Source organism: Filicampus tigris, chromosome 19, assembly GCF_054856515.1.
Source record: "Filicampus tigris isolate MCC_2025a chromosome 19, RoL_Ftig_1.0, whole genome shotgun sequence".
Taxonomy (NCBI): domain Eukaryota; kingdom Metazoa; phylum Chordata; class Actinopteri; order Syngnathiformes; family Syngnathidae; genus Filicampus; species Filicampus tigris.
In genome coordinates this window covers 5,233,687-5,256,079 of record NC_141235.1, presented here as the reverse complement: position 1 = coordinate 5,256,079, position 22,393 = coordinate 5,233,687, and the positions used below count along the sequence as shown (strand labels likewise).

Below are 22,393 nucleotides of genomic sequence, written 5' to 3'. Positions count from 1 at the left end.
GCGCTTTCTCGCCACTAGATCGCAGTGTTTCCGACAGTTTTGTATGGGTAAAGACGCTGGTTTACAGTTGAAAAAAAAACAGATTTAAATTTGCTCCTGTTTCCATAAAATCAAAATGGGGGTGACGTTTCTCACTTGTTTCACATTCTGCACTACCTCAGCTTTCAAATGAGACCCAAAATGAGAAATCCGATTGGCAAAAAAAATCGAATGAATTAAGTGAAACTTTGTGGTATTTTCAATCCCAAAATAACACACATTTTGGATCAAGTCAAGGGTTATTATGGGTTGCCATAGCCACAAAAACAAAATTGACACTTTGTCAGATTTCAAATGAGACCCAATTTGAATAACGTGTGTGGGGAAAAAAAAATCTGTTTGAATGGCCTACACAGCCGTGCAGACAATATTTCTCCAAAGAAGCTAATGAAACATTTTTTCCCCTTCAAAACAAAAATATTTAGTCCCAAAGGCACGATTTGAGCATTGACAACAATACAGTTACTCATGAAAGCATTTTTCCTGCAATGCCAACATATGCTATCATTGAATATCAAACACGGAGTGAGAGTGATATTTGAGTATTAAAGTGGTCAGTCAGACAGACAAGAATGAATATGACCACAAATGAGGAGGTAATGAGCAGCTACTGGCGCCATGCATGATTGCATTTGCAATTTGGACTTGTGGGATTTAAACGTAGCCCAGCCCTTGTTTTGCCTCTCTCTATTTCCACACCGATCAAATCGAACATGCTCACTCCGTCATGATGCTCGCTTCTGGATCCTTCTTCTTCTCCTTCATACTCCTCCTCGCCGGTGAGCTCATGATTGACTTTATTGTTTGTTGGTTTGTTTGTTGTTGAATTGTGGTTGGCCAAATTAGGCTGTGCAGGTGCGGCATCCTCGGAGCGAGTGTGTTCTTACCACGAGGTGCTGGACCACCTCAACTTGACCACAGACAGCACTTTGTCCTCCATGACCAGGCCTGTCAAAAACTACCAAAACCCAACTGTGGTTTCTCTGGAGGTCATCGTCTACGCCATTCTAGATGTGGTTAGTTTATTTATTTATTTATTTATTTGAACAGCTTCGGTGTCTCACACGTCTCTAGAATGTATTTATTGCTGAATTTGATTGAATATTTACGTACAGTATATATATAAAATCTTATGGAGTGTTTATTTATTGTCATTTTATGCGTCTTTGCTTTAGCGCTGCAATTTTTAAGCTAACAAAAATCTTAATAGTAAATGTTTTAGAAAATATTTTGGATACATCCGTATAATTAATTTAGAATAAAAAAAAAAAAACAATAAAATAGTGCAATTAGGAGGTACGGACAAAACCTTTATTGGAAAATAGATTTTAAGTTTAAGACGTATACGAAGTACATGAAAAAATAATTAAGAAAAAACCCTAAGCTGATTGCGAATGTAAAATTCTGGAATATGACAATATTTCAATGTGTGAAGTACAAATATTTGTGTTGCAATTAGGCTGACGTCAAGCGACAACCAAAGGAAGGGCTGTATGTGCATATCTATTCCATAATTGATCAATCCCATAAATGGTGTCAATGGTTGCCAGGTGACATCTTCAACAAGACAGAAAGCTTCAAATGATTTTGCGGTTAACCGATCCGACCCTGATGCTGCTTGAAGGCTTTCTAAGCTGTAATTAGCGCCTTCCGTCATATTAAATGAATAATTAACCGAGGGAGGGTTGCCAGATCGGGGGTAGGTCATCCTCCCCTTCAACAACAACTTCTTATTTACACTTGAACGCATTTCAATATTAGTAACTTTTCTTTTTGCAAACAGAGGGAGATAGACCAGACCTTCATTCCCTACGTTTGGATTTTCACGGTTCGTTCAAAGCACTTTTTTTTTCGCTCTAATATTTTTTTTTCCTTTCAATTTAAAAATGGACAGACTTTTGGGGTCATTCTTCTCATTTTATTCCCTGCTCAGAGCTGGCACAATGATCACATCTCTTGGGACCCAGAGCAGTTTTGCGGGATTAAGAGCATCTGTCTTCCCACTGAATTGTTTTGGAAACCAGATCTCACCATTGAAGAAATGTAAGCAGAACACTGTTCCACCTGATTCAACTAACCCTCAAACCAAAATGTGACGAAATGTCGCCAAGCCTGCTGGAGCATGACGTTTGGAGCGTGCTGTTCTCGTGCAGGATAGAGAAGGACAAGGCCCCCCCGAGCCCCTACCTCACCATTTTCAGCAGCGGCCGCGTGCACGTGCAGAACGACCAGGTGCTGCTCAGCACGTGCAAGTTGCACATCTACCAGTTCCCCTTCGACCAGCAGAGCTGCAACCTCACCTTCAAGTCTGTGGTCCACTCATGTGAGGCTCATCAAAACACTCCGCAGGTCGAAAATAAGTGAAATCCGCGATTAGAATAGTGGTTCTTTTATACATGCATTGAAAGTTTCGCATCAAAAGTGAAATATACTAACATCTGGTATTTAGCATGTGTAAACATATTTTGTCCATATTTAAAATGGCATTTTTGTCTTACATCCGGTTAGGAAGTGTGTGATTTACAATTTACACTATCTCATTAAATAAGCTTACATCCATCTAGTGGTTAAACGTAGAATTACAGTGCACCCAATATCCAGGAGAATTCGACCAAAATAGCTATTAACTGAACAAAAAATAGCGGCGGTATTGGCATATCTATATTTATTTATTTGTTTAGTTTTTTTTTCATGAATGCAGTTAAAAGGGCATCACTTATAAGCGGATTTTTGCTATTCGTGGGCGGCCAGTATATACGTTTCCAAATGTCAGGAGTAATAGTAAAAACTGGTCAGAAAAATGAATACTCGAGTAACTACGAATACCCGATGCGTGTCTCAGTGCAGGAACTCCAGCTGCTTCACTCGCTCAGCTCCGCCGAGGCCACCAAGTGGTCGCGGGAGGTAATGCGCACGCAGAACGAGTGGATCTTCGTCGGCATGACCGTCGTCAACAAGACCAGCAGCGAGTTCGGCATCCAGCAAGACATGATTGTTTATACTGTGAGTAGTTTGCCACGGATACTGTACCACGCTTTGAGAATCACCGCCCTTCCCACTGGTTTTGGTTGTTTCCAAGCTTTTGTCGGGATGTCTCAGATCAACATGAAGAGGAGGCCGGTGCTGTACATCATCAACTTCCTGCTGCCCGTCCTCTTCTTCCTGGCTCTGGACTTGGCCTCCTTCTTCATCTCGGACAGGGGAGGCGAGAAGCTGAGCTTCAAGGTGACCGTCCTGCTGGCCGTCACCGTCATGCAGCTCATCCTCAACGAGATCCTGCCCTGCTCCTCCAACAAAATCCCTCTCATAGGTCAGCCGCGTGAAATTAGAGCTCCCAAGGTAAACTGACTTGCTTTCCCATTAATTGACGCCGTCCGCTGACCCCGCCCCCTCAGCCGTCTACTGCATCGGTATCTTTGCTCTGATGCTGCTCAGCCTGCTGGAGACCATCTTCGCCATGTACCTGATGGAAAAAGATACCGGCGGCGAGGACGCGACGGTCAGCGGAGATCGAAGCACTACTGGTGAAAAGGGTTCCCGTTATGGTGTTTCAATACTTTTGTTTAGTCAAAGAGGAAATCAAGTCCAAGCTGACTTTATATGTTCTAATAAGAATCAAGCTCATTAACCCACCCGTTTTCATCTATCTCAGTGGGCCGCCATTTTGTCCTATACCGCCCTCTGCCGTCGACTGAAATTGACATCAATGAAAATAAGACACTTTGCTTGTTTGCAGAGAACAAAAGTCGAAGTTGTACATGCATCTGTAAAGGGCCCACAGATGAAAATCCACCTGAAATGCTGAAGGTTTCTATAACTCCACAAAATTGTGTGTTCTTTATCAGTCAGATATTCACAATTATCCACAAAACCCTTCGCAGGCCGACTCTCAGGAGAGACTCTCCGACGAGACGAGAGACCTGATGAAGGCCCTCACGCTGCTTCTGGACAGCAGGAAGGAAAAGGAGGACAAGCCCGGCTACTGGACCAGACTCACCTTAAAAATCAACAGAATATTTTTCATCATCTACGTCACCGCTGTGTCTTTGTTTTTAGCTGTGATGTGTTTCATTTGGCGGAGAAACCACCAAGAATAAGAGCTAAAAAATATTCATTAGGATTTGTTATTATGGCGGTAGCGCTGAGTAAACACAGGCTTGAGACAGCAAATGCATGCCATTGCTATGTAGTACAGTAGATATACAACTGATTTCCTTTTAAATATTCATGTTAAGTAAAGTATTTATTTAACAGTACAGCATGCATGCCTGAAATAAACATTCATCAACCTAACCCTGCCCTATGAAATAATCCATCCTTCCATTTTCTACGAGGCAGACGTGTTGCTAACCACTTGTACTGACTCTATGAAATAATAAAATATGATAAACCCTCACAGTTATTTGACTGCTTTTTTGCACACTCAAAGGCACTTAATATCAAATTTAAATACAATAGGTACAGTGGCTACATGGCTAACTAGCTGGCTAGTTAGCTAGCAAGCTAGATAGACCCAACCCAAGACACATTTAAGTCCGCCCCCTCATTTGAATAACATTTCTTCATGTCAGCATGAAATGTAGATGGAAATGTTATTCAAATAACATTTCTTCATGTCAGCATGAAATGTAGATGGAAATGTTATTCAAATGACCGTCCCCTCATTTGAATAACATTTCTTCATGTCAGCATGAAATGTAGATGGAAATATTATTCAAATGAGGGGACGATCCTGAGTGTGTCTTGTAATTTCAATTAAATTAGTTATTATTATTTTATTTTATTTTACTAATTTGAGATGATTTTTATTCATTTTCGTGAGCAATCATTTTTGTGACGTCATATTTTTGGGGGATGTAATGTGTCCTCCGGTGTTATAGAGGGCGCTGCTCTTTACCCCTCCTCCCCTGTACGGCTCAAATCAGTGACGTGGATTTTCATTCAGAGTCCGAGTAGCCCCAAAACACTCAACACACGTCGCTTCAACGCCTTTTTTTCACTTCACTTTTCTTTTCTTACATTTACAACAAATTCCTGTCGTTTGGTCGCTTGGTTCGCTTCGAGACAGTTTTGACACGACGTAGAAAAATAAAACAAAACAGGTGAGTGCGCTATTCAACAGAAAACGGTAAATAATTATAAAATGCCACAAAATTGCAGTCACGTGTGTCATTTTTTTGTGTTGCCACAGGTCGACAAAATGAGTAAAAGCAACAAAGTGTTTAACTTAAAAGATAAAGTAAGCGATAATGAGATGGATTTGAGCCTGTGCAACCTCACTGAGGTGCCTGTCAAGGAGCTGGTGAGTTTGCGTGTGTGGGGGGAGATTTTGGAAAATGCAGCGATATTAATGTTTTGGGACATTTAAAGACTTGAGCACTTTCGTTACGTAAACAAAATAATACATTTATCCCAACAGGCTTTATTCACCAAAGCGACTATTTTGGACTTGTCGTGCAACAACATACCCTCTCTGCCGGTAGGTACAATTTTTAAACCTATAAATGTCTTCTAAGTAGATTATTTTTTACTGCGTTAAACACATGTCACGTGGAAGCAACATAGCGGAATTATTTAGTTTTAAACACGTTTTTTCCCCATTATCTTGTGAAAGGTCACTAACAACGTCATAGCTTAGTCCCCGATTTTAAATGTTACTTTGAAACATTAACCCTAGCTTTGAAACTTAACTTGCCTTAAAACCTTACTTTGAAAACCTTAATCCTGTTCTGAAACTTTTATTTGAAACCACAGCCCTAATTGAAACCTTGCCCAGTTTTGAAATTGCAACCTAGTCCTGATTTAAAACCCTAACCCTGCCTTAGAACTCTTTTTTGAAACGCTCACCCAGTCTTGAATCTCCACATTGAAGCCCTAACGCTGCTTTAAAACCTTACTCTGGAGTCATAACTCTGGTTTGAAACCCTCTTGTCGAACTGTTTTTCTCCTTCTTCACATGGCAGCCAGAGTTCTGCACCCTAACCCACTTGGTGAAGCTGGACCTGAGCAAAAACCAGTTGACCCGTTTGCCGGATGACCTGGGGAACCTGTCCAGCCTGCAGCACTTGGACCTGTACAACAACAAGCTGAGCACGCTGCCCGTCAGCTTCTCCCAGCTGCGGGTTGGTGGAAGCATGCACAAAACAAAAGTGGCGTTTCTCTTCCTGCTGCTAGCTGTCGCTAAGCTAATGGCACGGGTTTTGTATTTTGCTGTCAAGAGTTTGAAGTGGTTGGACCTGAAGGACAATCCTCTGGACGCGGGCCTGGCCAAGGTGGCGGGAGATTGCCTGGACGAGAAGCAGTGCAAGCAGTCTGCCACCAGGGTAAGAAAGATGTGCGGAAACAAAACAGCACAAAATATGCCAAGTACCGGTAAATAAAAAGTTTTTTTGTTTTTTTTTTTCTTGTCAGGTTCTCAAGTACATGCAGACGCTGCAGGATGAGGCTGACCGCGCACGAGAGAAGCGACTTCTAAGAGAGAAAGGTGAGGAAACAGAAAGTTTGACCTTTCACAAATTGTATACGAATGTAATATTACCATTTTTTTTTTTTTATTAAATACAGCTGTGCTTAGAAAAAAAAAATTGAAATGATAGCTTTATTATGGTACGGCTTTACCAAATTATTTTCCTGCATTATTTTGTCAAATTTTCAATTCGTAGTAGAACTGTTTTCCGGGGGGAAAAAATCATTAGATTACGCCTTTTTTTTTTCTCAAAAAAGGACTGGGGAAAAATGTTCCTGATTTGAAAATGAATAAATAAATAAAAAGCCCATCTTCTGTTGTTGTGACTTTTTGGAATGAAGAAAACCACTTTTTCCTCATCCCTTCAGAGCTGGAGAAGAAGCGAGAGGCCAAGAAGCGGGAACGCGAGGCCCGCGAGAAGGAGGCACGCAAGCGGGAGAAGGCCGAGGAGAAGGAGAAGCGGCGGAAGGAGTACAACGCCCAGGTGGCTGCCGCCCAAGAGCAGCAACACCAGCAGCAGCAGCAACAGCAGAAGAAAAAGACAGAGGAGAAGAAGAGCAAGAAGAAGAATGGACAGGTCTCAGGTAATGCAAAGTCCACGCCAACGAGCTCAGATCAATCGCTTTTTTTTTTTAATATTCTGCAATATTTATTCATCATATAAAGTCTTCTTACTGGGGAAAAAATATGATCAATACCGTAGTGTCATATTTTTGTTGTTGTTGTGGGACATTCTGAATATGCCCTGAAACAAAATGCAATTTTAATGTCATAATACAAACAGAAGAAGAGCTGACCATTGTGAAGTGTTTTTCAAAACAATCTTGTGTCTTTGTGTCACGTCAGCTGAGAAGAAGAGCATAGCAGTGGCGGCGTCCAAGCCTTGCCGCTCTGTGCTCGGCCTGCTATTCAAGCTCTTCTTGCTGTTGCTGCTCGGTGCGGCAGTTATGTCCGCCGCCTGCCGGCTGACTGAGCTGAAGCGGGAGGACGTGTGCGTGCCGGTGGACGCCGCCCTGGACCGGGGCCTGGCTTGGGCCCGTAAGCAAGAGGGCGTGGTCCGCCAGCTCGCCGGCGACCTGTCCACGGCCGTCAAGGACTTCCTGGAATTCATGCAAACGTCCAAAAGCTAAAAACTGGCATTTGAAAGAAAATCTTCTCATTAAGATGGCCGCCGCTGCTTCTCGTCCACGCAGAAAGACAAAAATGGGGAGGGGGCGGAGGGGCACACGTGTGAAAATTCCTATGGAATTGTCGCTCTTTGTACAACCGCCTGTTTTTAAAAAGGGTCTTTTGTCTTCTCGCGCCACTTTGCGGCGTTCCTCTCGCAATGTGATCACGCCATGAAATAAACGTGTTGACTCCACGCCTCTGTCAAAGGAGCTCACATGGGAGTGTGCGTAGCCGTCTGTGATGTGGCGTCCCGTCTTCCGCCGCGGGCCGCTAGGTAGTCCCGCTCGGTCACGTGACCGACTTGCTGCAACAGCCTCCGACGAAGCGACTCATCCACCACCGCCTCCAAGGTGACCTCCTTGAACACCTGACACACGGACACCTGCATCACACGTACAATGTATATTTGTATTCAACTACTGTGTTCTTCCACATTGCAAATCAAGGCATAATTGACTACAAATGTCACAAAATGGCGGCAAAGCACTACTTTCATTTCGACTAAATGCTCACTTTAACCTAGTTCTTTGGTGTCAAAGCAATAGTTTTTTTATTAGAGAGAGCTTTGGGCTGACGACAAGAATTTGACTGACTTTTCCTGGAAATTTTTTCCTCTCTTGTAACATAACATTTTTCTTAAAAAATAATAATAGGGCTCATTAGTATAGCTTATTTCTGGTGAAAAAGATACTTTTTTTTTTCTTCTGAAAAGCACAACTATTCTTGAACAGTACCACTATTAAAAAAAAAAAAAAAAAAAATCACTCAATACTGAGATTATTTTTTTTCCCTGTATGTATTGTCAGAAATTACATAATGAATTATTTTATTTTCTTAAGACTATTTTTCCTCAAACTATGTTTCACAAACAAAAAAATCAACAATACTACTTAGTTCTCATAAAAGTAAGACTATTCCTGGCGTATGTTTTTGTTTTTTTTTAACAACCGAATACATATTTATAATCATAAATATGGTTTGTACCTGTTGGAAGTGTAGTTTCTTGAACATGGCGATGCTGACCTCGTTGTCTAGGCCAATTTTTGCTTGATATTTGCTGATGCTGAGTTTGACGACCCCTGGTGGAAGACAAAAGCAATCATCAATGAAAACTTCTTTTTTTTTCTGTGTAAAAAGAGCGACTTCTCACAAAAAAATTGCAGAGAAAAAAAAACACAACAAAAATCATTCATAGTGTTTTAAGAACAAGTATTAACATGCAGTAAAATCTCACCATAGTGCATCATCATTTGCGTCACCTCCTTCCCGATGCCTTTGCCTCTGTAACTGGGCTCTGTTAAAAAAAACAAAAACTTAACTAAAACAAGAGTGCTTGTGGCGAATGTAGGTGGTTTGTTGACCTGCTATCATGATCTCCAGCTCAGCCAGAGAAGGATCCGTGGGGTCGGTCAGAAAGATGTTGACGTCTCCGATCATGCACTGCGCCTCCTCGGCATCAGAGTCCGCCCAGCGCCGCTTGTCCAGGATGATGAAGGTGCACTCTGGGAAAACAAGTCATCAAACACAATTTAAAAAAAAATCTTAATGTCTTCGGAATGTGCGGATCGAGAATTGTGGATTGTTTTTCAGCATATGGTGTAAATGATTAATTTTACTTACTGTCGGCATCTTCCCTCCAGCTGCGCTGCATATCATATTCTTGCTCTAGCGTCAGAGGCTCTGAAGCCGTCAGCTGCTGCAGCTCCACAGACTTCATCCACTCGTGGTACCTAACACGGATACAAACAAATCAACTTGCTGATATACATTACACGATAAGTCAAAAGTAGGTATGCACTTTTAAAAAAAGATTAGTTCGACGCCCCCTTCTTTTCCTCCTTCCTTCCCTTGTTACCACTTTTGATTCATGCATCCTTTTTCTGCCTTCCTTCCACCTCAGACCTGCTTCCGATTACTTGTATCCTTCCTTTACTTAAAACTATTTTTCTTCTTTTTTATTCTCAATTTAATTTGCCATTATTCACTAAACTTAGCTCATCATAAAATAAAAAAATATTTAAAAGTATAAACCTACCTCCGACCCACCTTGTATACATAAATAGAACATCAATAATGCATCTTTGAGTACCCTGACAACTGCTCTGTAGATAAAATTGAGTTGACGTTGATGGCGATTACCTTGGCACGTGCTCCGCATTGTACGGCACCAACACGACTTTATGGCCTTCCAGTAATGTGTTCTCATTTATTTTCATGATGAAAATAAATCTGTATTAACGTCTAAGTAAAACGGTACACGCTCGCCTGGACGGGGAGGTAAGCGGACTTCCGCGTTCGTTCTCATTCTACGCCACTAATTCAGCGGCACAAGAGTCAGCCTGCGCCACCCCTGGACATAAGCGGTATTTCAACTTTTGTACTTCAACACTTTGACGTTTTTCTCTCCCTTTTTGTGTGACAAAAAAATCACCAAAAACAACTGAGAACCTGCATTGTTACATTTGAATGAATCAACCCTTGATTCCGTTTGTTTTTATTTCATTGAGTAGCATCAGTGTATTCTGCATATTCCCATATACTGTATGTCAAATATTGCAGATACACACTACACATGTGTTTTAATTGGCCATGCAGAGTCCGTGCCACAGTTTGACCGGTTGGAGTGGTGTGTTGACCATGTCTATCCAGTGCTGCAGCTGCGGCCCTCTGGCGTACATGAACGGCCCCAGCACCACAACTCCCAGCGGGACTGAAGGTTCTGGGCACGAAAGACCGACAGAAAAGGAGAGAAATAATGACAAATGTTGACGACAGCAGTGTACAATCAAAGTGTAACTTCCCTGTAGGAGGTAATGAGTCACCTGAGGGAATGTGATCGGTCTGCCGCCGCACCTCCAAGCGGAGGCAGGCCTGGTCCACGTGCTCCACCCTCAGTTTGAAGCTGGCCCTGAGCTGGAAGGCCGGCTCGCCGTCCGCCTTCACGACGCCGCTGCCCTTGATCTTCACCACCTGCGTGTGGATTTGCAAGCTCGCCCGCACGCACACGCCTGGGAACAGGAGACACGTTTGACGCGAAGCGCGTCGAGCGAGAAGAGACCACCTGGATGGCCTCCCCACCCGAGTCCGCCAGAGGTTGCATTCCTCGAGCCTTCGGGACCTCCACCGATAGGCGCTGTAGCGTCGGGTTGTAGCTCAGGGACACCAAGACGTCACCGAGTTCGGAACACTTGACGGGGACACCAGACATTAGTACAGTGTTTTATATATATATATATATATTCCAGAGTGACCCCCAAAAAGGACACATTTGAATGAAGTATATTGAGTTACGAATTACACCTGTGCACATACGTGATGGTGCTTTTCAGTGTCCAGGTCCCTCCAGAGTACCCTGCCAGCCTGGCCCAGTTCTCCTTGCAGGGGAAACAGCACCTGGCCCACTACGTGTCGTTTGCCATCCTGTGACACGCTCAGCACGCACACGCTGAGCGTGCTGCGTGACACGCGCGCTCCTGACACCTGTGTGGGCGGGGACAAGAATACTGGGGTCGTTTTGCCAGGTGTGCCGCGTGCTCACGTTCTCACCTGGAACAGGAAGCAGTCGTTGAACTCCGGGTCGGGCCCGGTGCTCCTGGCCTTGGCCTGGCGGGGGCGCCGGTCGTCGGGCGGGAGGCGGAGCTGCACCAAGGTGAGGTTGCCGTGGAAACGAGGCGGCAGGTTGCCCAGGCGGAGCAAGGAGACGGCCAGCTGCTCGCCGCTGTGACGGTACTCCACCGAGAAGCAGAGACGTGCGGCCATGCCGGGCGGCGGCGCCGCCACCTTGCTCAGCCCCGGGCCAGAATACAAGTCGGCCAGCACCGTCCCCACCGGGTACCAACCTGGAACACGAATACAAGTAAGATCCAATGCAGCGATGAGCAACTTAAATGATGGAGGGGGCCACATGCACTTCCTAACAAGATGTATGAGAAAAAAAACGCCATTTTCAATATGCACAAAATGGATGCATAGGTCTGTTTTTTTTTCTGAACCAATGTACATCATAGTATCTTTACATATTTTATGCTCAAATGCATGCATAAAAGATCAATTCTTCAACAACAAAGCGTTTTAAGCAATTAAAAGATAACCACGTGCTGTGATTTTTTTTTTCCATATGCGTTTGCGACACTATTAAAAGTTGAAACGTGCCCATGTTTTTGGAGGACGCCCATTTTAGCGACTCCTCATGAGCTTTCAACGAACTGTCAACGGTTCTTCAATCAAATCACTGTTGTTTGCGTGCTTTTGATTGGCCAGCCTGGCACTTTTAGTATATTTCTCACATTCACTTCAGTTCCGAGCATGTATTGCGCCATTCAATGTTGAATTTGAATTTTATAATCATTATCATTCAAGTGGCTTTATTTTACCTGCAGTTCCTTGACTGGGTATTTTAATGAACTTTACGTTGCACGTCGTTTGTTTGAAACCCTGACTGAGTTGCGTGCCATTTAGTAACCTGCCTGGTGAATTCCGCTGTATGCTAAGCTAAGCTAAGCATTATCTGGCATCTTACAAATATAAGATGCTACAGGTAGTGTGGTCCTCCTTGCAATTATGTCCCTAAGTAAACTAGGTAGATAGGCTTGCCTTTAAATTGGTTGAACATATCGAGTGCTTCTTAGTCGTGACTGCATTCCGAGTGGAAGTGCAACCAAGCGATGTCTGCCATCTAGTGGCTAATTGTGACATTACAACTTAATAACACCTCACAATTCCACCCCCCCCCCATTTTTGGGGAAAAAGTTACTATTTCAAACATTTCAGAATGTGCCAGTTGCCCATCCCAGATCAAAAATGACTACTTTTACATACTACCAACTTGAAAAAAAAACAAAAAAACATTCAAGTACAAGCAGTGTTGACCTACTCTGAACAGAAAGAGAGCCCCGACGGGCCAGAATGTCCCTGCAAGCCTCCGTCTTCTTCACCTCCGACTTCTCCTCGCCCTCCGTCGTGAAGCGAGGGGGCAACGTGAACGCGATCTCGCCGTCCCTTCATTAAAATTGTTTTTTTTTTTTTTTTTTTTTTAATCCATGTGAGAACCACTGTCCTGTGACACACGCGTGTGCACAGCTCGTTTCCGAGTACTTTGCCAAGGTACTGACTTGGAGTGGGAGCCTTGCGAAACCGGGATGGCGGCTGGGACGCATGCCGGGATGCGAGGCGCGGCGGCGACCAGCTCCTGGTATTGTCTGCGATCACGCCTCCTCTTGCTCCGCCACATACAGAACATCACCAGGCCCAGAAGGAGAAGGATGAAAAGAAGCAGCGCCACAAGTCCTGCGGCGAGGCCGACCGGAACCATGGCACCTGAGTCACATGACACGCGGACGCAAAGTCAAGCGGTGCAGGAGCTCGCGTGACGTGATTGTGAGTTAGTTACCTTTGCGTTTTTCTTCTCGATACTTTTCAGCTCTGTTGCCTGTTGACGCGTGCGTGTGCTCGCGCCCGCGTGTGTGCGTGTGTGTGTGTGTGAGATGGACACAGCTGGCTGCTTCTCACATCCCCGCGCCCTCTATGGGTCAGTCATTTTATTAGGGACGGAGTGGAATCGAATTGTATGGATTCATTTCACCCAATTATTACCGATTTGCACATCAATTAAAGTGTGTGCTGATCCGTCAAATTATTAGACAGTGAGCACTGTGAAACTTTGAACATTAATAGTAGACCGTAATATGTCACGAAAATGAATAAATAATCATACATAAAATGCCTCAAATAAACAAAACAAATAAAGTAACAGTACGAGAAACTTCCTTTAAAACAATACATTACATAAAAAAACTGAATAAAAATGACGCTAAAATATATTTTAGAAATATACTAAATTTATCTGGTTAAGAATTTAAAAAAAAATTATACTTTAATAAAATCAATTAAATTAGATAAGGATTGAAAAAAAATACCAAAAATAATTTATTTTTATCTTTCCCTCCCATCTCACTCTGACAAGCTCCAAACTTTTTTTTTTTTTTTTTTTTTTTTAAACGTGTCAATTGTCATTTTTAGTATCTGTGGCCGAAAAATGAATGTTGGGCCATAAATGGTCCCCGCGCGGTAGTTTGGACACCTCTGCCTCCACATGAATAAATGAATGAATGAATGAATGAATGTAAAGGTGGAATTTTGTGGAAAAAGATTCATTAATCTTACCCAGTACAAGAATAAGTGTGCATGCAAATCCTGCCAGCTGACCTGATCTTAACTCTTTAGCCACACACACATATACACACACGGTGTCCAGAGATTGGCCATCGGCTAATGGGATGACAGGTGGCGAGTTAATCCCCCAAGCGCCACACCCACGGCACCCGCTCTCTCACGCACGCACGCACTCTACTCGCGTGATTCGTACCGATGCTACGGGTTGTTTCCCAGAAAACACGCTCGCTCACCGGAGTTCGATCACCCGGAAGAAACGAGGCCTGTCTTGGAGTGACCGGAAAGATGTCGGGAGGAAAACGGGACGCCATTTAGCCGCAAAGGACGCCCCTTCAAGGTAGGAAGTGAGGACTTTCCCATTCATTTCAATGGCTGTCTTGTTTATTTACATAATGTGTTGCATAATGTGTTGAGTTCCATGCGTAAAGGAGACGAATTCACATAACCGAGATTATTCAGATTAACTGGGTGCGTAAAGGTGCTCCTCTCATCTTCTATCTTGTCCAAACGAATCATAATCTGGATTGTATAATCCCATGTAGGTTCGTTTGGAGCAACTGAGCAACCAGCACTCAAAAAAAAAAAAAAAAAAAAAAGTGGTGAACTAAGTAAAGGCATTCCTGTATAGTGAACTCAATCAGTATGTTTTTCTTTTCAGGTTGTTGCCATGGCAACGAGGCCCGTGCGACCCCATTCCGAGGTCTACCCGTCGGGGTGTTGTGCGGTCAATACGTCCGTGTCCTACTCCAGTTTGCCAGAGGGGCCGTCGGACGACGGCGACGCCCACACGCCCATCTTCTCCGTCTCCAAGAGCTCCGTGGACGTCTTCGAGCGCGACCCGGCGTGGACCGGCGCCGACCTGCGGCGCAGCTCCAGCGCCAGCGCCAGCGCCAGCGCCCAACAGGGCCCCGTGCAGCAGCTGCACGGCCGGCGGCGCGTGGGCAGCCTGCAGTCGCCCGACGCCCACAACCCGCCGGCCCTGAGCGAGCGCTGGGTGGCCAACATGCGGCGCTGGAGCCGCTGCAGCGGCGGGGGCGGCGCGCACAGCCGCAGCAGCACGCCCGACACGGTGGTGTGGGGCGGCGGCGCGGCGCGGCCCGCCAGCCTGGCCGAGGACGTGGCCTGCCCCGCCGCGCCCAGCTCTCCCGCCTCCTCGCCCTTCGTCTCCCCGCTGCTCACGCCCACTCTGCCGTCCGTTGATCTCTGCGTCTCGTCCCGTCTGGGGTCCACCGCCGCGCTGCCTCACGAGTCCTTTTTCCGGGCGAGCAGCTCAGAGGACGACGCCTTCCCCGGTAACCGCTTGCTTTACTTCCAGTATCCCTCCCCGCTGGCGTCGTCCGTGTGCTCGGAGGAAAGCGCGTGGCCGTTCGCCGGATGCCTCCCCGGCGAGGGGACTCGCCCGGCGTCCGATCCCCGAGGTCGGGAGGATGACGAGCGAGAACCCGACAAAGGAGTTCCTGTGAGCCGCCTCCGGTTGCCCTGGCAACCGCAGCCAAGGAGGCCGCCTCTGGTCTCCTCCCTGAGCGACTCGCTTCTTCGTGAGGGGTGCAGATGCTCCAGGGGAGGGGCCGTCCTCAAGGAGGAGGCCCGGCGGAAAACGGTGGACGCGGCTGTGCAGACGCCCTCCCCCGCGGGTTCCTGCTTGGACCTCCCCAGGAACACTTCCCACTCACTCCTGGGCTCACCTCCCGGATCCCGACTGGACCTGAAGGCCTCGGTGGGCTCCAACTCCAACCTGGCGTCGCCCTCCTCCGGCACGTTCCCGCCGAGCGAGGGGGAAGAGGAGGAGGAGGGGAAGCCGAAAGAAATTCTGGAGCGCAGAAGGTCGTGTCTCAAAGCCCAAGCCGGGGAGGAGAAGGACGAGCACGGGGGGAAAAGGAGGAGCAGCATGAAGCAGGTGCAGTGGGACGAGGACGGCATGACGTGGGACGTCCACGGCGCGTCCGTGGAGCCGGAGGTGCTGACCGTCGCCATACGCAAGCACCTGGAGCTCCACAGCAGCCCCCAAGCCGTCAAACGGCCCTCCAAGAAGAAAAGCAAAGCGCCCGAACCTCCCGCTCCTCCTGCTGAGGCGCTCCCCGACGCGACCCCTCCGGCCAACGGAGGGGAGCTGACGCAAGATGGTGGAGGCCAAACAGAGGAGGCGCCTCCTGACGCGAGCAAAGCAAAGGAGGAAGGAGACGCGCGAAATGACGACATTCCCAAATCCCCCTCGCTCATGCGCGGGGCCGTCCGGAAGAGGAGCGTGATGAGGTCACTCAGGCCAGGGTGGTGTGGAGGCTCAAAAAAGCAAGACGACTAAAGACAAAAAAAAATCTGTTGATCCCACAGCGGGGAAATTCAATAATTACAGTAGCAAACGGCAGTGCAACAGATTTAAAATGTTTAGAATATCATGAAAAAAAAAAACAAACTTGTAGCGCTCACGTGATAGTTTAATATGCCACGTAGACTTGTTCACCGCCTACAGCCACGACAATCAAGACATCCACATCGTGGTGAAACGATGCGGGCGCACCTCATGTTGCTCTTTAGTCAACTTGTTGAACCGTGTCGAGGGGCTGCGACCATTCAGTGTTTCGGATGAGCGTGCACATTCCCGTTCAGTAAAAAAAAAAAAAAAAAAAAAAAAAACATCAACAAAAACTCACTGGTGACTTCCAGTGTGCTCTTATTTTCACACCATAACATGTACGGTAGAGGCGAACAGAGTAATACAGTTAGCCATACATGGAGTCAAATATTTGCTGATATCAATAAAAGCACAGTTTTGCTCTTCCATTACAGCCATGTTCTTTTCGGGTATGTTTGGATTTATGACACAAATGCTCATATCACAATAGTATTGTTACCGCTTGCAATACAGTATTGATCCATCGGCATCAAATATTGTTGAACTTAAAAATTTACATTAATTTAGAGAGGTTTGTTTTTTATTAATATGACTGTTAGGCATATCACAGGTGTTGGATTATCGCACAAATATCGGCCTGACCCATTCATCGTCCGGCCGACATTCTCTCTTTTAAAAGCGTTGTTTATCCCCACGTGTCATTTGAAGATCACTGTGCCACTGTCGTGCGTCACATGACATGATGTTTGCGTGCACTGACGTGCACTACTGTATGAGTGCGTGTGTGAAAAGGTTGTTTTTTGTTTTTGTTTTTTTTTTTGTGCGTGGAAAGTCATCACTGCAGGAGAACAATCCAGCGCCTCGTTGTGATACAACCCATTGTGTGTTTGCGTGCGCGTGTACCTGCCGCTATAAAAACGCCGGCTTGCGCGCCGCCTGCCGATTTTGCGTGGAAGACGATGGCCGCCGCGCTTCGTGTCGTGTGTTTGCTGACGCTGGCCCTGCTGACTGAGGCCGCGTACACGCCTGGCAAGCAGCATAAAGTGTTACACCTGGGTGAGGATACACGCGCATGTGATCATCATCATAACGTGCTTTGACAACACGGGCTGTGTGTTTTCTTGTAGACTGGCCCAAAGACTGCGGGATGGCCTACTTCAAGCCCAACATGGCCGAGAGGATTGTGTCCGGCAACGAGGCCAGACCGCATTCCTGGCCCTGGCAGGTCTCTCTGCAGGTATATCGGAAATAAAAAAAAATATGCCCCGGAGGTGCTCAAAGGCCACTTTTGAGTTTTAAAAAGGGGAAGATGGGCCAGTTTATGAATGCGTAATTGTGTATGTAAAATATGTCATTGGTATTTTTAGATTGTATATTTGAAAATTAACTTCATTTTAATGAAAGAGGTAGTCAACCCAAACATTATTTTTTTCAAGAATATGTTCTATGCAAGCCCACTAGTTGAAAGAAGGCATTCTGATAAATATTGCATTCGTGGAATAAGAGTTACTTGTTTTTTAGCCATCTTTGGGGGCGGCCATTTTGTCACTTCTGTCGACTGAGAATGACATCACGACTACTCAGGGCTCAGGTAGCGACCAATCACGACCAATCAAAAACAGGTCAGCCGTGATTGGTCTAAACTAAAAACGAATGGATTAACTCTTATTCCACAAACACAATATTAATAAGAATGCCGTGTTTCAATTAGTGGGCCTGCTGGAGGCATTGTTGAAAAAAAATATGTTTGGGTTGATTTTCTCTTTAAGGAAGAATTAAAAAAAAAAGTATAGTATTTGTAAAGTTGATACAAATGGACTTTAAGTGCAGCGTTAATGTTCAAACTGTCCATGTTACAGTGGTTAACAATAACGTGACTTGCTAAGGCCTCTTCCGTCTGGTTGTTTGTCAGGTTCGTCCCAGAGGCAGCAAACATCACATTCACGTTTGTGGAGGAACTTTGATCCACAAGAATTGGATCCTCACAGCTGCTCACTGCTTCCAAAAGTAACCCGAAAAACCGAAAAGCATATTTAGCCACTGTCAAACACTTGAGCTGTTAAAAGCGACACCCTCATTCCAGGGGGAAGGCCGAGGACGCCGGCTCATGGAGGATCGTACTGGGCAAGCACCGGCTGAGGCGCTCCGAAACGGCCGAGAGGGTCTTCCCCGTGAAGCGCATCTACCGGCACGAGAACTTCCGCTACCCAACACACAGCGAGCTGGACTACGACATCGCCCTGGTGAAGGCCGCCACTGACATCCTCCCGTCCAATTTCATCCGCTACGCATGCCTGCCGCGCAAGCAGACCATCCTCAAGCCGGGACACTACTGCTGGGTGACCGGCTGGGGCGACACCCGGGGTGAGTCTGCAGTAACATCACACAGCAAAAAAAGTATTGAGACACACAGTGAGCAGAAGAGCTCAACTTTTGGGTGAATATCAGCAATACGGCATTTTTAGAGATGCCAAAACAATGATTTTGAATATTATTTCAAAGTATCGGGGCATCGTGGATGCTGCTGATACCAGCCACCGATACTTAAGGCCCCAAAAAATGATCTGACATTGAGAGTCCTCCTCTGGTGTAGTCAGCGAAATCATCTACTTCAAAAACAAAGGTCTTTGTTTACAATTTTTGTCATTGTGTTAAATGAAATGTTATCACTCAAAAGTACTTAGAGGTATCAGTACTTGAGTACTCAAAGAGTGAATATTCGTACCAGTATGGGTCTGGAAAAAAAAAAAAAGTGGGATCAAACATCCCTACAAACTCAGTAACCATTTTGCGAGAAAAAATGTTAGCATGGTAAAACCAAACGAGGCGTATGAGTCGCCATATTGATAATGGGCAAAACTAGTTCACCAGTGAGAATTATTTACCTACTTTTTGACAATCTTTTGCAAATTGACAATTATAAAGGCGTTAACTGTATAGCAAACTAAATCTATAGGACCATTTCGTTAGGAAAAGTGGAAGCATAAAGCTGCAAAATTGGTATTGGGTCAAACCAGTGTGCAGCATAGTTTTACTTTTCAGCAAATTTTAAGATGCCAAAACATAGCTGGGAAATTAATAGTATAGAAAATCAATAAGGAGTCAAAACCTTAATTTTTCCCAATACACAAACTATTGAAATGTTGTCCAGGACTCAAGTGCATTTTCGCAAGAACAAGTAGTTGTATTACCAGCGAAATTGTGGCTCAAAAGATGCAAAAATAAGTCGTTAAGTGCCACTTGACACACCAAGTTTTGAGAATTTTATTACATGGAAAAATTCTCACGGAACCTAGCAAACAATAACGTCCCAAAATGAAATAATTATCTCGTCTCAATTAACTTTGAATAAAATCTGTCCCTGTTTAGTTGAACACAAAGCAATTATTCTTTTGTATAAACTTCAACAGGTGGCTACACAGGTTAATAGTACCTTCTGCCCTCTAGTGGAAGATAATGTAATTGTTCTGCCTGTCAGTAAAACATTGCAGGGATAGGTGCTAGTTTTCTTGTAAATAAAAAAATGTTCAGAACAATTAAGTGACAACTATATAATTCCCCAAGGAATACCCGATAATCTATCACAGCGGTTGGGGCATGGACATTGAAATGGATGACTACTATTTTTCCAAATGGCAAACTGGCGGATGTTCGATTCTCATGGCTGTAGAACTGCAACTCTTCTTTATTTTAGTGAGATATTTTTGTGTGCTCCGTAAACATTTGGGGAAGAAGAGACGCGGACGTGACATTTCATTCAAATACTTCAGGTGGGAAGGAGAACGTTTCCCTGGCGGAGGCCCTCAACCAAGCCCGCCTCCCCATCATCGACTTCAAAACCTGTCGGCAGAAAAAGTTCTGGGGCGACCGCGTGCGAGACTCCATGATCTGCGCCGGCTTCAGGGACACCGAGGATCCGCCCGCCGCCTGTCAGGTTTGTGTCCGCCGCCGTGTTCCTCGCAGCTTCAGCGGGAGGGGTGAAAACACTCATCAGAGCGTTTGTTCTTCTTTCCAGGGGGACTCGGGTGGTCCACTCTTGTGCCAGCTGGGCCGCGAGCGCTGGGAGGTCCACGGCGTGGTGAGCTTCGGCCCCATCGGCTGCACGGTGGAGAACAAGCCCAGCGTCTTCACCCGCACCGGCGCCTACATCCCCTGGATCGAGGCCACCCGCATCCGAGACTTCTTCCTGCACTGACGCCGCTTCCACAACAATACAGTGTTTGCTTTTTTTATGGGATTTCCCCGTGATTTATTACATCAGATGATGGGAGACATGTACTCTTCTTCTTGCAGTACAGCTTCTAATGATGATCACCGTGAAATAAATACAAGAATAGCACTGACTGTAAGGCAAAGTTCATCATTAAAAGATCCACTTGCAGACCTGCAGCTACACACACACGCACACGCGCGCACAGCAAGTGCTTCCATCCCAGAGTCTGCGCACTGCCTCCCGGAGATAGTTTGGCCCTAATGTCAGAGGAAAATGAGGACGAGGAATTCAGTAAAGCCTAGAGGAGGACGGTGACGACGTTCCGGTCAGGTGGTCCCAGTTGTTGTAGACGGCGTAGGCACCGGACAAGGCCAGACCAGCCAAACCCCCGCGGGCCACACCCTTCAGGCCGCCTGCCAAAGCACAGATAGTGGATATAAAAAGTCTACACACCCCTGTTGAGTTGCCTGTAAGGCAATGTGAAAAGGGCAGCTGAAACTTTCGGGCCCGTGCCTTTTTGTTTTCGAAAATAACTAAATAGACACATACCGGCTGCTTTGAAGAGCATCCCCGTTAGCGTGCCGGCTGCTATTGTGTTGATGTCGTCCTCCGCTCCTCGGGCCTTCTCGATCACAACGCCGAACGCGCTGTACAACAAGGCTGGGACCACACAACGGACGTCAATGGCACATCAATGACGTCAATGTGTTTGTATGATGAGTCTACAGTGGGTCTTACCTACTGAACCCAAAGTGTTGGCCCATGAAGCTCCTTGTCTCGTCACCATGTTGATGATCCTGGTGAGACAACATCATTTCCGCATCTTATCTCAGGGGAAATCATTTGAGCTCGAGGGCCATATTTGAGTTTTAAAGAAACTCTTGACGTCTGTTAATGCGCAGTGTGGCTGATTGTGGCCAGTAGGGCATGTTTTCTCTCTTTCTTATCCGCCCGCTGCATTAGAACATTAGACTCCATACTCACTGTACATTCCGCGGTTTGGACCAAGCCATGTCTCTGGTTTCTTTCAGGCCCATCCTGAGACCATTTAAAGCACCGAATGAAGCTCCTGTAAAGACAATCAAAAAGGCAAATTGGAACTACAACGGTAAAACAGAGTTCATGGTTATGTGTTGGAAGTTGTTTTATCGACTAGTTGCTTCAACCCCTACAAGCAATCTCAACAATTATATATACATATAAAAAGGTGCCAAAAACATTTACCTGTGATGCAGGATCCTCCAATTGTGAAGAAAGCCAGTTCGAACCTTCCTCTCGTCTTATTAGCGCCTGTAGGCAGAATGAACTCGTCTGTGTCCTGAAAACACATAATTATTGACATTATTCGGTTATATCTTCATCATAGCACATTGTCTAATTTTAAGTTCTGCCTTACCTGAAGCAGGTAACGAGGGTCAACGTTAAGGTAAGGCGACAGGGGGCTCATCCCAGTCACTAAAATGACAAAGACGACCCAAATATGTCAACATTGATAGCATCGAACACTCACTTCAGCATGCTAGCCGGTTAGCTGCTAAGCTAGCCGCGTAGCTACCAGGTCGCTTACACGGAACACCGGCGAGCTCCGTGTTGGAATATTCCGGCGCTCCACCTCCGAAGAGACCACCGAGACTCGCCTTGAGCCCCCCGGAGCCTTGTGGGTTGTTGTCCATGTCTGGGTGGATGGTAGGAATTAAAATAAACAAAAAAAACGCAGGTCCTCGCTTCGGCTAAGGTTGCGCTAATTATGATGCAACGATCAAGATGATCCACGCTGAGCTGTTCTAGTCAACGCTAATATAATAATAACAATAATATAGTTGACCAATATTGTCAAAATTTTAAATCAAGTGTATTTTACGAAAGAGAAGCAGCATGTCTGTATCAGGAACTCGCTGTTCTTTGATGCCCCTGACCTCCACACACAACAGCAGCAGCAGCACGCTCCTGCCGTAAAGCAGTGCTGTCAAATTACGTCAAT

The 22,393-nt window shown here is 45.6% G+C and overlaps 7 protein-coding genes across 14 annotated transcripts; 4 read left to right on the top strand and 3 right to left on the bottom strand.

Moving 5' to 3' along the window:
- The first annotated feature begins 58 nt into the window (after positions 1-58).
- LOC147129074 (5-hydroxytryptamine receptor 3A-like) lies at positions 59-4,341 on the top strand. Of its 4 annotated transcripts, XM_086017171.1 has the most exons (10): positions 59-818; positions 886-1,055; positions 1,823-1,867; positions 1,973-2,082; positions 2,193-2,362; positions 2,882-3,042; positions 3,139-3,349; positions 3,435-3,563; positions 3,776-3,846; positions 3,921-4,341. In XM_086017171.1, the coding sequence occupies exons 1-10, from the start codon at positions 767-769 to the stop codon at positions 4,134-4,136; spliced, it is 1,335 nt and encodes a 444-aa protein (XP_085873297.1). In that variant the 5' UTR covers positions 59-766; the 3' UTR covers positions 4,137-4,341. The 4 variants fall into 4 exon arrangements, 3 of the variants coding, with proteins under 3 accessions (XP_085873297.1, XP_085873296.1, XP_085873298.1); XR_015082636.1 differs by having other exon boundaries at positions 2,882-3,378; positions 3,475-3,563; positions 3,921-3,989; XM_086017170.1 differs by having other exon boundaries at positions 2,882-3,349.
- A 590-nt stretch (positions 4,342-4,931) lies between these two features.
- On the top strand, positions 4,932-7,889 carry lrrc59 (leucine rich repeat containing 59). Its single transcript, XM_086015754.1, has 8 exons — positions 4,932-5,141; positions 5,231-5,341; positions 5,459-5,518; positions 6,003-6,161; positions 6,258-6,362; positions 6,451-6,523; positions 6,874-7,089; positions 7,352-7,889. Exons 2-8 carry the CDS (start codon positions 5,240-5,242, stop codon positions 7,633-7,635), a joined length of 999 nt encoding a protein of 332 aa, XP_085871880.1. The 5' UTR covers positions 4,932-5,141; positions 5,231-5,239; the 3' UTR covers positions 7,636-7,889.
- Positions 7,454-10,051, bottom strand: nat9 (N-acetyltransferase 9). Its single transcript, XM_086015756.1, has 6 exons — positions 9,815-10,051; positions 9,296-9,405; positions 9,037-9,177; positions 8,910-8,969; positions 8,660-8,754; positions 7,454-8,057 (listed from the first exon to the last, which is right to left on the bottom strand). Exons 1-6 carry the CDS (start codon positions 9,889-9,891, stop codon positions 7,887-7,889), a joined length of 654 nt encoding a protein of 217 aa, XP_085871882.1. The 5' UTR covers positions 9,892-10,051; the 3' UTR covers positions 7,454-7,886.
- A 101-nt stretch (positions 10,052-10,152) lies between these two features.
- On the bottom strand, positions 10,153-16,292 carry syt15 (synaptotagmin XV). Of its 4 annotated transcripts, none has more exons than XM_086015747.1 (8): positions 16,274-16,292; positions 12,787-12,991; positions 12,549-12,673; positions 11,222-11,514; positions 10,976-11,155; positions 10,754-10,862; positions 10,498-10,683; positions 10,153-10,394 (listed from the first exon to the last, which is right to left on the bottom strand). In XM_086015747.1, the coding sequence occupies exons 2-8, from the start codon at positions 12,984-12,986 to the stop codon at positions 10,255-10,257; spliced, it is 1,233 nt and encodes a 410-aa protein (XP_085871873.1). In that variant the 5' UTR covers positions 12,987-12,991; positions 16,274-16,292; the 3' UTR covers positions 10,153-10,254. The 4 variants fall into 4 exon arrangements, with proteins under 4 accessions (XP_085871873.1, XP_085871871.1, XP_085871872.1 ...); XM_086015745.1 differs by lacking the exon at positions 16,274-16,292 and adding an exon at positions 13,065-16,269; XM_086015746.1 differs by lacking the exon at positions 16,274-16,292 and adding an exon at positions 14,080-16,269.
- On the top strand, positions 10,536-16,155 carry LOC147129071 (uncharacterized). Of its 2 annotated transcripts, none has more exons than XM_086015743.1 (4): positions 10,536-11,531; positions 12,910-13,051; positions 14,063-14,183; positions 14,505-16,155. In XM_086015743.1, the coding sequence occupies exon 4, from the start codon at positions 14,514-14,516 to the stop codon at positions 16,146-16,148; it is 1,635 nt and encodes a 544-aa protein (XP_085871869.1). In that variant the 5' UTR covers positions 10,536-11,531; positions 12,910-13,051; positions 14,063-14,183; positions 14,505-14,513; the 3' UTR covers positions 16,149-16,155. The 2 variants fall into 2 exon arrangements, with proteins under 2 accessions (XP_085871869.1, XP_085871870.1); XM_086015744.1 differs by lacking the exon at positions 10,536-11,531 and adding an exon at positions 12,706-12,778.
- A 705-nt stretch (positions 16,293-16,997) lies between the features above and the next one.
- Positions 16,998-20,538, top strand: LOC147129069 (elastase-1). Its single transcript, XM_086015755.1, has 6 exons — positions 16,998-17,255; positions 17,327-17,436; positions 18,112-18,206; positions 18,283-18,563; positions 19,970-20,133; positions 20,215-20,538. The coding sequence occupies exons 1-6, from the start codon at positions 17,159-17,161 to the stop codon at positions 20,392-20,394; spliced, it is 927 nt and encodes a 308-aa protein (XP_085871881.1). The 5' UTR covers positions 16,998-17,158; the 3' UTR covers positions 20,395-20,538.
- timm23a (translocase of inner mitochondrial membrane 23 homolog a (yeast)) lies at positions 20,419-22,386 on the bottom strand. The gene is made up of 7 exons (XM_086015757.1): positions 21,980-22,386; positions 21,809-21,867; positions 21,637-21,730; positions 21,397-21,481; positions 21,151-21,209; positions 20,962-21,072; positions 20,419-20,825 (listed from the first exon to the last, which is right to left on the bottom strand). Exons 1-7 carry the CDS (start codon positions 22,083-22,085, stop codon positions 20,701-20,703), a joined length of 639 nt encoding a protein of 212 aa, XP_085871883.1. The 5' UTR covers positions 22,086-22,386; the 3' UTR covers positions 20,419-20,700.
- Between the last annotated feature and the right edge of the window lie 7 nt (positions 22,387-22,393).

Bases quoted from the DNA above. Each gene is read 5' to 3' on its own strand.
- LOC147129074 (XM_086017170.1), top strand. From the start codon at position 767: ATGATGCTCGCTTCTGGATCCTTCTTCTTCTCCTTCATACTCCTCCTC. The intron at 819-885 runs GTGAGCTCATGA...TGGCCAAATTAG, and splicing joins CTTCATACTCCTCCTCGCCG to GCTGTGCAGGTGCGGCATCC. The intron at 3,847-3,920 runs GTTTCTATAACT...AACCCTTCGCAG, and splicing joins ATCCACCTGAAATGCTGAAG to GCCGACTCTCAGGAGAGACT.
- lrrc59 (XM_086015754.1), top strand. From the start codon at position 5,240: ATGAGTAAAAGCAACAAAGTGTTTAACTTAAAAGATAAAGTAAGCGAT. The intron at 6,162-6,257 runs GTTGGTGGAAGC...TTTGCTGTCAAG, and splicing joins TCAGCTTCTCCCAGCTGCGG to AGTTTGAAGTGGTTGGACCT. The intron at 6,524-6,873 runs GTGAGGAAACAG...TCATCCCTTCAG, and splicing joins GCGACTTCTAAGAGAGAAAG to AGCTGGAGAAGAAGCGAGAG.
- nat9 (XM_086015756.1), bottom strand. From the start codon at position 9,891: ATGAAAATAAATGAGAACACATTACTGGAAGGCCATAAAGTCGTGTTG. The intron at 8,755-8,909 runs GTGAGATTTTAC...GTCTTCCACCAG, and splicing joins GCAAATGATGATGCACTATG to GGGTCGTCAAACTCAGCATC. The intron at 8,058-8,659 runs GTACAAACCATA...CGTGTGATGCAG, and splicing joins AGAAACTACACTTCCAACAG to GTGTCCGTGTGTCAGGTGTT.
- syt15 (XM_086015747.1), bottom strand. From the start codon at position 12,986: ATGGTTCCGGTCGGCCTCGCCGCAGGACTTGTGGCGCTGCTTCTTTTC. The intron at 12,674-12,786 runs GTCAGTACCTTG...ATTTTAATGAAG, and splicing joins TCGCAAGGCTCCCACTCCAA to GGACGGCGAGATCGCGTTCA. The intron at 11,156-11,221 runs GTGAGAACGTGA...CCGCCCACACAG, and splicing joins ACGACTGCTTCCTGTTCCAG to GTGTCAGGAGCGCGCGTGTC.
- LOC147129071 (XM_086015743.1), top strand. From the start codon at position 14,514: ATGGCAACGAGGCCCGTGCGACCCCATTCCGAGGTCTACCCGTCGGGG.
- LOC147129069 (XM_086015755.1), top strand. From the start codon at position 17,159: ATGGCCGCCGCGCTTCGTGTCGTGTGTTTGCTGACGCTGGCCCTGCTG. The intron at 17,256-17,326 runs GTGAGGATACAC...GTTTTCTTGTAG, and splicing joins GCATAAAGTGTTACACCTGG to ACTGGCCCAAAGACTGCGGG. The intron at 17,437-18,111 runs GTATATCGGAAA...GTTGTTTGTCAG, and splicing joins CCTGGCAGGTCTCTCTGCAG to GTTCGTCCCAGAGGCAGCAA.
- timm23a (XM_086015757.1), bottom strand. From the start codon at position 22,085: ATGGACAACAACCCACAAGGCTCCGGGGGGCTCAAGGCGAGTCTCGGT. The intron at 21,731-21,808 runs GTAAGGCAGAAC...ATGTGTTTTCAG, and splicing joins ACCCTCGTTACCTGCTTCAG to GACACAGACGAGTTCATTCT. The intron at 21,073-21,150 runs GTAAGACCCACT...GTGTGGTCCCAG, and splicing joins CAACACTTTGGGTTCAGTAG to CCTTGTTGTACAGCGCGTTC.